The following is a 12957-nucleotide window of genomic DNA, read 5'->3' as shown; positions in this document are numbered from 1 at the left end:
ACACACACACACACACACACACACACACACACACACACACACACAGACACAGACACACACACACACACACAGGTAATAATCAAGAGAATCCCACCAAATAAGAACACATGGTGGGATTCTCTTGATCTACTTCGCTTGAAAACGAACACTTTGTCGTGCAAGTTAATCATGAAAAAAACACATGTTACATATACATATAGAAAACATAGACGAAACAAAATGTCGACTACACTGTTGTCTTTACTATACCTTAGCCAAATGGCGTGTATATTTTGTTCAAGCCTTCGCTAAATAATCAACAACGCAATATTTTTTACCTCCTGTGTATACTCTACTACATTTACAGCTACTACTAACTATAGAGGTACTCATTATCTTCCCAGAGAAAGATCAAATATTATGACAACCCATGCTGTGTAAGAAAATAGGAAGAAAGTTTGAAATAAGAAGCATGGAACTTATTAAAATGTTGAATCGAACAGGAATATAACATACTTCTGTCGATGCCGCTCTCGTCTTTAATGTCGCCGTTCAGAATGGCCAGTATTTCCTTCTCGGCGTCTCCACCGAGCAGGTCAAACCCTCGCGTGTCCAGTAGGGTGAAACCGTCGGTAATCGTTAAGGCTTCCAAAATGATTGTTCCTGTACAGAAGGTATACATTGTTACTCTCCAAGCAGAGGTTTTGGGGGTATTTTTAGCGTGTTTGTAGGCTTTTTTTTATCGGGGTTTCTCTTTTGCACTGAATTTTTTCCCCCACCAAACTTGGTTTCTCTTTTGCACTGAATTTTTTTCCCACCAAACTTGGCCTAAAAACACGTTAAAAATACCCCCCAAACCCAAACCTCTGCTTGGAGAGTATACATTGTACCGTGTTTGAAAATGGACAAAGTAATCAGAAATATAATGGACAACAACCTAGACCAAATCGTCTTTTAAGGCATCCATCTGCAATTTTATTTTAACTCCTACATAGCCTACAAAACATGTTCTTCCTTACCATTTATTGATCCATTTCCACCCATTTGCTGTTCTCTGTTGTTTTTGTCATGTATTTTGTCACTGTATACTTGTATGTTTGGTGGTGAGTTTAGAATTAGTTATAGCTAGAGTACCTCACCACCATGTCTTGTATTTTTCATGTTTAATTGTAATTAAAAGAAACCTGCAATTTCAGGGCGGCAAAAACAACAAAAATTATCCTGGAGGAGGAAATCCGTCTGATATTGACATTTACTGCCATTTCGTAGCACATTTTTGTCCATTATGATTATTTCATATTTCAAGCGTTTGCACTAGCCCATATATATAAACACAAGCTACGTGAGCCGCGCGTCCCTTTATTTTTGGGTACCACCCATAAATAACTAAAGCCAGCCTACGATACAAAACAAGCAACGGTTTTCCCCTAGCAACATCACATTTTTGCCTCACAGATATCGGTATGCTATGGCATAGGATTTAATTCCACTTGCTATATTAGAAGAATGAACAGAAAATTGGCTTTCAAAAAATTCAGTTTTGGCGCCCAGAAATTGCATTGTATGCCTTTAAGTAAGTGTTTACATCATACATTACATGTTTTTTTTTACTTAATATATCATTTGAATATCTGTTATGTCACCCACCTTCAGCACCAGTACTCTGTATCACGGCCGGTCCCTCGTCCTCGTCTTTCAGGGCCATGACTACCGAGTTAATGAACGAGCTTTTCCCGGACCCTGTTATACCGAACAGACCTATCCGCACGCCGTCAAAGTCTTCCATTTCACCTTCCTCGGCGTCTGGAAAACTCTTGGTAATATTCCCTAACTCGTAGGCTTGGAGAAACGTTTTAAGATCGTTGATCTTACTCAAGCTCATCGTCACTGTTTTTTTCTAGTCCTCAACGGAGGCTGGAATTTACGAAACTCGGTATAGACAGAAACAGAACTTCTTTTTCTTTGGCAGTTCAGTCACGGCAGACTCAGTTCAGTTCGGAAATGGTTGAAGTATCAAATGCACAGTCCCTGCTTTTGTCTGTATGGTTGTTTTGAACTCATGCCAATGTAACCTTGCTAAGGTCACAGGTCAACCCCCGTGCCTGCGCCAGCGAAATAAGGCCACAGCAAGTAATTTTTATGGATGACATCAGCGCGCGCATTAATTTTCGCCTGATTTTGAAAAAAAAAAAACAAGAAATTTTGTTGCCTTTTGACAGTGGTCACCATGCCGAAAATGGGCAAGGATGTCTGTTGCCATGTCGGAAGGTGTATGGTAGATAACTATAAAGATAGGAAATAAGAAAAGGCTCTGATTTAATGTTTTGTTTCTTACTTTGATGCAGTGATATGTGATGCTGGCTGTGTATATGTGATGTTCCCACTGAATCAAAACCATTTGTACAATGATTGAGTCAAAATTTTAAAATGTAGCAACCTTGTTTTTTTCAGCCCACCTTGTTTTTTTTTTCGCTCGCTCGCATTAGATTTGGAGTCGGCGGAGGATATCATCCATAAAATTTAATTGCTGTGGAGTGTGGCCTAACTATGAAGTCATACCGGGTTCCGGCTCGAGCCTAACCAAAGTTGTTTTGTACGTGAGTGGCGTGCATATGTAGCGGGCGTAGCGCCAGCAATAGAAACCAGTGACTCATCAACGAAACAACATCGATCGTGGTGGTTTCACTTTCAAGATTTTCAGCAGAATGTTGTGTACGTACCCATATGGAATACTAAGTAACATATAGACAGAGATAGATAAGACCCAACGATAGAAACCAATGACTCATCAATGACAATCGTGGTGGTTTCACTTTCAATATTTTCAACAGAATGATGTTGTATGCGTACCCATACGGAATACATAGTATATATATGTGTGTATAGAGATAGATGGATGGATGGATGGATGGATGGATGGATGGATGGATGGATGGATGAATGAATGAATGAATGAATGAATGAATGAATGAATGAATGGATGGATGGATGGTTGGTTGGTTGGATGGATGGATAGATAGATAGATAAGACCCAGCGATAGAAACCAATGACTCATCAAGGACGATCGTGGTGGTTTCACTTTCAAGATTTTCAACAGAATGTTGTGTACGTACCCATACGGAATACTTAGTATATATGTGTATAGAGATAGATAGATAGCGATAGAAACCGGCAATGACTCATCAATGGTGGTTTCACTTTCAAGATTTTCAACAGAATCTGTGTACGTATCCATACGGCATACATAGAGATAGATAGATAGATAGATAGATAGATAGATAGATAGATAGATAGATAGATAGATAGATTTGCAATTTATTGTTAGCCATTCCTTAACTTGAGCATTAGACATCGAGTATTCTTACATGACTTGAGATAGCGTTTCTGCTTTTGTGTGAAACCTAAAGGTTCTATTCCTTGAACGTGTCAGCTAGTTCCTTGTCGATGTAGCCAGCCATCCGGTCACTCAATGCCAGTTCCCCCTGGACTTCTGCCCAGTTGTCCCTGAGGGAGTTGGACGTGGTGATGTCTTCTTTCTTCAGCTTATCGATGGTGGGTTGCAGTCGCTCAAGCTATGTACAGTGTGCGAACAGGACTTATGAATATATTGAATGTGGGACTATTCATTATCCAAGTGCTGCCTTCAACGAAGAAGTCGAACCCCATAATAGCTAGCGTAGTAGAAGTAGAAGTTTTTCCAGACAGTTGTTACCTGTCTCCTGTTACTGTATTGCAACGAGTATTATACTTGATTGTAAAAGCAATTAGCCTTCGGGCATGATTTTGCAAATAAAGTTTTTTCTATAAAGTCACAAAATGGTTTATAATTGACTAAATGTTTAAAAATGTTCAAAAACATTTAGTGTTACAGAATGATCAATAATCTTTGCTATCTATGTATTTTGCTCCATTTGCTGTTTCGTAATTTGTTATTTGTTTAGCAATGTGCTAGAGGTGTCCACCACTGTGTCTTGTACTTTGTATGTTGTTTCATCAAAAATTTAAAAAACTTAAATTTTTCAGTGTATTCTGGTGATGCATTCCACGCTTGTTCCTGTGTATACCTCCATCGTATATGTATACCTCCAATATGTATACCTCCAATGCAATCGTTACATGTATACTGGTCAATCTGAATTTAGAAGTTCAATGCGAAAATACATACCTGTCTTGGTGATATTCTTTTTTTTTAACAATTCATTCATATTTGGTTCTGATACTAAAGTTCTCTTCACACAATAGAAGTAGTTAAACCACTCTTTGTACTTACCGGGATGTGCTTCTTGGAAGAGAGGCGGCGGAAGAAATCTTCCACAGTTTCTTGGGGCCCTAAATAAAAAAAAAAGAATGATCGTGAGAATATTATACACAGAATTACTGATACATTAGTTGCTCGTAGGAAAGGAATGTGTATAATTTAATGGCGTTCGAACAGTTCCTGTATTCTAAGGCTTGCGGTGTAGAATTATTAACAGTAGTTAACATGATAGAGACAAATTCAAGGATGAAATAGTGTTGGGTTGCATCATGTTGTGTTGCAATTTCATAGCAGGAAGGATTTACATGTAGACTCCTGTCACTATATATGTGAATGTGTTTAAGTACGAATAAACAGAGCAGACCATATGCGAAAGCCAAACATTATGCATTTGCTTTGCAAAATGTTATCTTCGGTTATCTAGTTACAATTGGTCTTTCCCACCTGTCACTTGCTGGTTCTTCTTTGCTTCACTCTCCCTCTTGTACTCTTCTTGTTGCTTGTGGATCTTGACGTAGCGCTCCGCTACGTTTAGTGCCGACCGCATGACTTTCATGGCTTCTATTTCGGTCGTGTAATCTGAGAAAGAAAGCGGAGAGAATATATGTTATATTATGTTCCTTCGCTCTGGTGTAAACGAATGAAAGATTGCCCCCAAGTAAATGTTAGGAGTACGGGACAGTATGTGATAGCAAATGTGGGGAAGACGTAGTCTCCACCAGACTCCTTTGCAGGCTCAATAAATAGTAGAAATCGGACTAAAAGAATGTAGCTGACCAGGGGAGTTGGCATGCTATAGAGGGCCCATTTAATTCTATGCAGGCAAACTGGACCCTCTATGGCCGGCCAACTCCACTGGCCGGCCACATTCTTTTTGGCCGATTTCTACTATTTATTCCGCCTGCAAAGGAGTCTGGTGGAGACTAGGGAAGACGTGTCAGTGGTAGATGCAGAGAATCGTCAAGAAATTCACTCTAATTGATAAAATAAGCAATTCATAACAGCTCTAAATACTTATAAAAGTAGACGTGAAATTTTGAATGTCTTGTTTCAAAGGAAACAAGTGATTATGTGAGGAGCATGTACATGTACCACAATAGTATAATGATTTGTTATTTTCACCACAGTTCTGTTTATTCCTACTGACCTCTTTCCGTCTTGTCCACGTGGTAGTTGGTAACAAAGAAGGTGTGGTCACGGGCGCTGCCGGTTGCCGCAGACGCTTTGGCCAGGATGTCGTCTTCTTGATCCTCGCCGATCATATCGTGGTGCGTAATGACTGTGATCGGAGCTATTCCTACAGTAAAAAAAGCAAGAAGAAACTAGAAAGGTAACATTTGCAAAGCTAATGCATAATGTTTACCTTCACATATGGTCTACTCTGTTTTAACAGAGTAGACCATATGCGAAGGTAAAAAACTCTCACTGAAACACATCCACAAATATGTCAACAAAAGTCTAAATCCCTCCTGCTATAAAATTGCAACATGATGCAACCCAACACCAGTTACCATGGTGACAGACGTCTTGTTCAAGTCATTGACCTTTTTGGTTTGGAGAAGAAGAGGAAATGTAGCAAAAACAATATGTTTTCCTTCGGTAAACAAAAAGAATTGATTAGACGCTGTAGCTGCACCATGTTGCATTTGTTCACAAGTTTCTTACATGTCTCCAAATACATGAAATGAAGTTTCAATTCATACAACGAAACCCCAGTAGATATGTGTGAAATAATCAGTATGGGTAACGTACCTCTAGCCTCTACCAGGCACCGCGGATCGCTGGAAAAATAGTAGAAATTGGCCGAAATAAAGGGATAGTACACCAGAGAAGATCCAGGACCATAGACGCCGTGGGTCGCAAATTGGAGCTTCTATGGCCCTGGATCTTCTCTGGTATACTATCCCTTTATTTCGGCCAATTTCTACTATTTTTCCAGTGATCCGCGGTGCCTGGTAGAGGCTAACGTACCTCTCGGACGCATGAATTCGCGCACGGTGTTGAGATTGTTCAGATGAGTGTTGCCGTCTTGTAGACGGGGGTCTGCCGCCGACAGAACTATGATGATAGCGTGGAGCCAGTTGGGGAACCACTCCTCCGAGTCTTCCTTGTCCGCATGCTGCTTAAAGACGATCTCCTGTGGAGGGGACAAGATTGACAAGAGAGCAACGTAAGATATCAAGAGTCAGCACTGTGCGTAGTCCAGCGGTTATATTAGTTAATTTTGTAATCTAGATAATATTGAAGATGAATGCCATTTTGTAGTTGACTGCATATTATATAGAAGGGATTCCCTCTATACTTATGTAATAGATAAGTTCCCAAGCTTTAGACATTTAGACAGATTAGAAAAATTCGAATTCCTCGTGAAACTTGACAAACTATGTATCATTAGCTCAATATGTGCGTACATCTTTAACTGCGTCAAGAAGCGAGAAGAAGCTGAACCTGTAAATAGTAGATCACATTAGTATGTATAGTTTGTAAGTGTCATTTCTGTATTCTTTTCCCTGTTTACCCATGACCTGTACTAAGCTTGTTAGAGCACAAAAGTACAATAAAGGTCTTTCATTCATTGTTAATCTGCCTCAATAGCGTATGTTTTTTTGAGTACGTATCCCGACTGTTCTCGTTCACGAGGCTTGCAGGCTACTCTGGAAATGATCGCTTAGCCGTAGTTCACTGTTCATTGTACTTGATTGTCATACAGAGCTAGGGAAATTTCCCTGGTACAATCAACCAGTAAATAGTGTCTTTCACTTTCACAATTATCAATTTGAACTGAAAACATGATCAATTTGAAATGTACAAAATGTACAAAGCCTACAGACGTACCTCGCCAGGTTTGATCCTTCCAAAGACGATGTTGGTCAGCGCTGTGAACTCCTCAGCACCATGTTGGAAGAATCCTCGAGTGTCGACAAGACGGAAGTCATTCTGAAGGTAGTCCAGGAACTCCTGCAGGGCGATGGTGCCCTCCCCACCCGCCGACTGGATATCGGCAGTTCCTACATGGAAATTAACGCACGAAAATTGGGCGTGATGTTTAAATAACACGTTACTCCGTTCCTTTTTAATCATTACGTGGTGGAGCGTTCGTGTAAGCCATCACGAAATCGCCGGCGAATATGCGCTTGGGTACACGGCGCCAGCGTGGACACAACCCGAGGGAAAACGTCCGAGCGTGCGGTAGACACGATGTGCGATTATGTCAGAACAGTGTATACCACTAGAGAACCCAGTGCCATGTCGACCAAGTGTCGACCAAGTGTCGACCAAGTGTCGACCAAGTGTCGACCAAGTGTCGACCAAGTGTCGACCAAGTGTCGACCAAGACAGGCTTCGTTCCTACCGCCAACATATCATATACTAGTATCTACTGTATTCAAAATGTTTGAGTACGCATTTAACGGCATTTTAAGCGTTTCCCGTGCCATATTTTATTTTATTTTATCTTATTTTATAACACAACACATCTGGCACTTGGGTAAAACCTATATCCTAATAAAAAACATATTTAGCAAAAGTACAACGCGAACTTACCTTTGCGAAGGCCTGGCTCCAAGGCCCTCTCGCACGTGTTGATGAAGCTGCTTTTCCCTGATCCAGTTGGTCCGAACAGTCCGATCCTCAGGCCTCCCTCTTGCATGTCACTGATGTCGATTTTAGCGAAGTATCGTGACCCGCGGACATCACCAAAGCTATAATCAAGTAGCTTCACCCTCTTGGTGTCCGCTTCCTCCTGTAGCTGTCTAAGACGCTCATTTTTCTCCTTCTCCTGCCTCTCGTATTCTCGTCTCTTCTCCTCCGCAGCCTCCTTGATCTTATCCTTTGTGACGTTCTTGTACTTGTTGACATATTCTACTCTTGGCTCAGGCTTGCTTCCCTGAGAACATAGTACATTTTCAATAAGATTAACATGATCTGCTCCCACATTTCCCACTGTACAAAAAAGCGAGAAGAAGTTGACCTCTCTATATTTGCTCAATGACTAGAACACTCTGTATTAGCCTAGTATAGTACCCTTGTATGTTCTTTATGTATGTATGTCTAAGTCAAGTAGTGCATCTTTTGTCTATATACGTTTGTTATGTGTCTGTTAAGTCTTGACCTGTACCTAGCCCGTCGTGGCATGAATGTACAATAAAGGTATTTCATAATCATAATATTTCATTGTAATGGCTGGAACCCCATACATGAAATATTGAAAATGTTTTCTCCTATGATTTGTGTAACACAGCACTGTAGCTTGGTTTGTGTACAGGCGACTTAGCTTCACCGTAGCGAAGTCCTTCCTTGAATTGTCGACTCATCATAATATGCAGTAGCCTACTGTGCAGGCGACAGGGCGGGTGGAAGTTTTGATACTGCGTTTTGAAGAATTTTTAACGCCTTCTTTTTTAACGCCGGCCATTAGGAACAACCATCCGCTCAGAGAAAGTTTGTACCCGCTCCGTTAAATATTCTACAAAACGCAGTATCAGAAGTCCCACCCGCCCGGAGTAGCCTCCACCAGGCCTTTCTACGGGAATACGGATCGTAAAATTCGGCAAAAAAGAGAGTAAAATTGGCCAAGGGAGTCCGGCCGCGGGGAGGTAGTTTCTTTCCCTCCGAAGTCAGTCAAACCTACAAGGTGGCCAAACTCCCCTGACAAATATTCTCCTACACTTGTAAATATAGCCAGCGTAGTTAGTCTGGGTAGAGACTACGCCCGGAGGCCTGCACAGGAGGCTAATAATATGCAGTAAAACAGCACATAAGTACATGTACGTCTGTTGGGTTGTTGCGTTCTTATATAGAGAAAGCGGCAAAAGCATGAGTTCCAAATAATGAATTTTCGAAAATGATACTCACTGAACCACCCATTTTTTTTCCAGTCCCCGGCTTACGTTATACGAACGCAAGTGAAGTTCCGCTGTATTTGACGCACTGAGGTGCAACGACTAACTGGTCCACACTTGAAACACGCCGGGTACAGTTGTGGACACCGTGACAGCTTACCCAGAGCCGCGGGTACAGTGTGTGGGGGCGGTCGTCGAAACCTTTTAGTCAGACCATGAACAGAACTTCCCCGAAAAGGTTTCGGTTCGTTTTGCATATGAACAAACGTTTAGTTCGGTCGCCTGGCCTGACGTTTCAAGTGCGCATGTCACATGTTATAATACCACGGGCCCCTCTTGACTCCGTTTCATACGTGCGTAACAAACCTATCTTTCAGCGAGAGTTTCGCATCTTGTCAGCTAAAAGAACTGTGCAACAAACGTACAGCTAACACAAAGATTCAGTCTGTGTATCAGCTACTGTGGGGTACCTAACGTCAGAGACAGCGCTTTGACAAGCAGATTTGTTCGGTAAGTCAGCTCCGTTTATGTTCTATTCAAGTGAATGCAGCCTAATATTACCAGGTACACTGTACAATATATTACATGTAAGACCGATATAACGCTACCCCATACAAAGACAGAGATATTCAATATATGCTACTGTCATATCCTGTCAATATATCCACTTATGTAGGCCAATTTATACACAATTCGCTGACAAAACTAGAAAATGTAATAAATTCCTGACATAGTACATTACTATCAATAGAGTTATATTAGTATAATTAGTGTTTCTTTATTGTTAAATATTGTTTATGAAAGTAGACCAGATTCTTAAAACAGTTAGTAGAATTGCTAAGATATTTTAGCATCACCAATTGCAACTATGTATGCATCACCAACTATGTAACTATGTATATTTTGCCATACGTTGTACCCGCTACATCCGTTGCGCAATAAAGTTCTTCTTCTGTCCAATTTAAGTAGCCTGGGTACCATCCGGATTTTCGCTACGCAACGCTCGAAAAAATCGAAAATGATTTTTTCAAGCGTTGCGTAGCGAAAATCCGGATGGTACCCAGGCTACAATTTAACATCCAAGGCTAGAAAACATACGAAACCGTGATCTCTTTATCATTTGGTTTCGCTTTCGTGTACCATGTATACATTGGATGAATCAACCGGGTATCGCATTAACCGGTTACCGCTGTGGCTGTGAGAGAAGGCCGCTTCAAAGAAATATCCTGTAGTAATTTGGCTACATTTTTGTATCTTTGAACACTACAACATACGCTATATTGCCATGGGTTTCGAGTCACGAAAACGTACACGCTAAGATTAATTTGACAAGCTTCTTTCACATTCAACCTACGATAGGTTTACGAGAGAAAATCGGAAAGATAGTCTAGCCTGTAGCTGGTGTCCGGTCTATCGTGGTTTCGGGTGGCCTCTCTTCGGGAACATCAGGAGCTGTCCCCGCCGGAATCAACTCGGCACCCGTAGGAGATTTGCACGACGTCGATATCGTGGTGGTCTAATTGAATTCTTGCCGTGCAAACTCCTACGGGTGCCTAGTTGAGTCGGGCGGGGAGAGCTCCTGCACTGCTCTGAAGTGAGCTCGCCCAAACTACGGTAGACTGAACACCAGGCTAGGGATACAGTCGTGCTTGAATCTTGAATAATGAATGTATACGATTAGGAATATCATAATAGGAGAGCAATGCAAATTATTGTTTCCCCTCTACTTGCAGTACTTCGGCTAAAGCTAGGTGGCGCTGTAGGATAGTGTCATGGCACCTTTTGTGTGTGTGTGAGTGTGTTAGGGTGTGGGGTAGGTAGGGGGTTGTTAAAGGGAAACATCCTGCAAATCTGTTTACAAATCTTGATGTTCTGCCTTATGTTACGTACAGAGACAACCTTACTGTTTGTAAAACGTAACGAACATCGCAGAAATGAATATAATGCACGGCGTGATATCGTGGTAACCTGGTATCCAGTCTACCGTAGTTGGGGCGGGCTTTGTTCGGGGCTGATGAAGCTCTTCCCCGCCCGAGCTAGGTTCCCCCGGTAGGTTTTTCACGGCGGGAGTTTGATTAGCCCCACCACGCTTTTTTTTTGCGTGCCAAACACTATAAGCAAAGGTCCTACCGGGCGGTTTTTTTGTACTGGGCGGGGGGAAACTATTGGAACCCCGCAGGCAGCCTGCCCCAACCACGATAGACTGGATACCAGGCTATATTGCGGTGATCTAATTGAACTCTTGCCGTACAAACTCCTACGGGTGCCCAGTTGAGTCGGGCGGGGATAGCGCCTGGATTGCCCCGAAGAGAGCCCGCCCAAACCACGATAGAATGGACACCATGTACCAGGCTAGGGATAGTCGTGTTTGTCTGCCGTAACTAGCCTTACTGTTTGTAAACGTAACGCACATCTGAATATTTGTATGCTCCGTTTTTTTGACGAACATTTTTATGAAACGGACACTTTTCAGGGCGCACGGAAATCCTGCGTTGCAGAAAGAATGGGAGGCTCAGAATCTAAGGAGGTAAATTTATCCTCTTTCTTTCAATACTGGTTTAAAGCGTAAGAATGAATACAATAGGTGTCTCGCTATATTCACATTGTATTTTTTTTTTACAAAGTCATACAATGTTCTATTGTCGAGGAAAGGTATTTCCTATGACATCATTTGTTTCTCGATCTTCTGTGAACAGAATAAAATCTACATACATTGTACCTGAAAAGCATGTAAACCCTAGCTGTTTGTAAACATGCCCCTCATTCGTTTTTAATCTACGAACGCCCAGCATTGTGTGTCTATATAATCTTTTGCACTGTCAATAGCCACCCTGTAAAAGAACCTGGTTGATGAAGAGACAAATCAAGAGTGAGTCTCGAAAGCTCCCCAGAGTAGCAAATTCTTCTTGTTGTGTGCGTGGTTTTAAAATATGTAGCAAAAGTGCCCCGTAAATTGTGTTTATCACCGGCGCAGGAGACCGAGGAGGTAGTAAGATGGCACGACCGTTGGGACGACGACGCCGAACAACGAGGCATCGCTGAAGCTGTCAAAGAGTTCGAACAGCGCCGTGGGAGTCAGAGGATGAAGGAGGTAAAGGAGACGTACCTGCGGATAAAGAACGACCTGGAGGAGTACGAAGTTGGGTCGAAACTGCGGCTTGGCAAATTTTTCCCGGCAGATGTCAAGGAGATGGAGAATATTAACATAGGTGGGTCAGATTCTCTCTCTCTTCTATCTCCCTTTCTCTCTCTCTCTCTTCTCACTCTCTTCTCTCTCTCTCTCTCTCTCTCTCTCTCTCTCTCTCTCTCTCTCTCTCTCTCTCTCTCTCTCTCTCTCTCTCTCTCTCTCTCTCTCTCTCTCTCTCTCTCTCTCTCTCTCTCTCTCTCTCTCTCTCTCTCTCTCTCTCTCTCTCTCTCTCTCTCTCTCTCTCTCTCTCTCTCTCTCTCTCTCTCTCTCTCTCTCTCTCTCTCTCTCTCTCTCTCTCTCTCTCTCTCTCTCTTCTCTCTCTCTGTCTCCTCTCTCTCCTCTCTCTCCCCTATCTTCTCTCTCCTCTCTCTCCCTATCTTCTCTCTCTTCTCTCTCTCCCCTATCTTCTCTCTCTCCTCTCTCTCTCCTATCTTCTCTCTTCTCTCTCCCCCCCTATCTTCTCTCTCATCTCTCCCTACTCTTCTCTCTCTCCTCTCTTCTCACTCTTCTTTTCTCTCTCTCTCTTCTCTCTCTCTTCTCTTCTCTCTCTCTGACTCTTCTCTCTCTCTCTCTTCTCTCTCCCCTATCTTCTCTCTCCCCTATCTTCTCTCTCCCCTATCTTCTCTCTCTTCTATCTCTCCCCTATCTTCTCTCTCTTCTCTCTCTCACTNTCTTCTCTCTCATCTCTCCT

The 12957-nt window shown here is 42.2% G+C and overlaps 3 protein-coding genes across 4 annotated transcripts in view; 1 reads left to right on the top strand and 2 right to left on the bottom strand.

Moving 5' to 3' along the window:
* The window catches only part of LOC109487905, a 5433-nt gene extending 3409 nt beyond the window's left edge, over window positions 1–2024 (bottom strand). Inside the window, exons 1-2 of the mRNA XM_019792013.1 lie at window positions 1627–2024; window positions 496–642 (exon numbers count right to left, since the gene is read on the bottom strand). Of these exons, the coding sequence (XP_019647572.1) occupies window positions 496–642; window positions 1627–1861 (382 nt within the window). The 5' untranslated portion in view covers window positions 1862–2024. The remainder of the gene's footprint in view (window positions 1–495; window positions 643–1626) is intronic.
* Window positions 2025–3293: 1269 nt separating this feature from the next.
* LOC109487893 lies at window positions 3294–9296 on the bottom strand. Its single transcript, XM_019792000.1, has 8 exons — window positions 9093–9296; window positions 7782–8124; window positions 7074–7246; window positions 6210–6375; window positions 5386–5535; window positions 4683–4817; window positions 4251–4309; window positions 3294–3552 (listed from the first exon to the last, which is right to left on the bottom strand). The coding sequence occupies exons 1-8, from the start codon at window positions 9102–9104 to the stop codon at window positions 3391–3393; spliced, it is 1200 nt and encodes a 399-aa protein (XP_019647559.1). The 5' UTR covers window positions 9105–9296; the 3' UTR covers window positions 3294–3390.
* A 132-nt stretch (window positions 9297–9428) lies between these two features.
* LOC109487894 overlaps window positions 9429–12957 on the top strand; it is a 9083-nt gene continuing 5554 nt past the window's right edge. The window contains exons 1-3 of one of the 2 annotated variants that reach the window (XM_019792001.1): window positions 9429–9589; window positions 11553–11606; window positions 12054–12288. In XM_019792001.1, coding sequence (XP_019647560.1) covers window positions 11583–11606; window positions 12054–12288 — 259 coding nt within the window. In that variant the 5' untranslated portion in view covers window positions 9429–9589; window positions 11553–11582. The remainder of the gene's footprint in view (window positions 9590–11552; window positions 11607–12053; window positions 12289–12957) is intronic. The other variant, XM_019792002.1, reaches the window with a different exon arrangement.

Source organism: Branchiostoma belcheri, unplaced genomic scaffold, assembly GCF_001625305.1.
Source record: "Branchiostoma belcheri isolate BF01 breed outbred unplaced genomic scaffold, Haploidv18h27 scaffold9, whole genome shotgun sequence".
NCBI lineage: Eukaryota > Metazoa > Chordata > Leptocardii > Amphioxiformes > Branchiostomatidae > Branchiostoma > Branchiostoma belcheri.
Note: the sequence above shows the minus strand (reverse complement) of the source record. Positions and strands in the feature narration are given on the sequence as shown.

Coding starts and splice junctions, on each gene's coding strand:
- LOC109487893 (XM_019792000.1), bottom strand. Junction 6,376..7,073: donor GAAGGATCAAACCTGGCGAG/GTACGTCTGTAG, acceptor TCCCCTCCACAG/GAGATCGTCTTTAAGCAGCA. Junction 4,310..4,682: donor GAAGAACCAGCAAGTGACAG/GTGGGAAAGACC, acceptor TTTTTTATTTAG/GGCCCCAAGAAACTGTGGAA.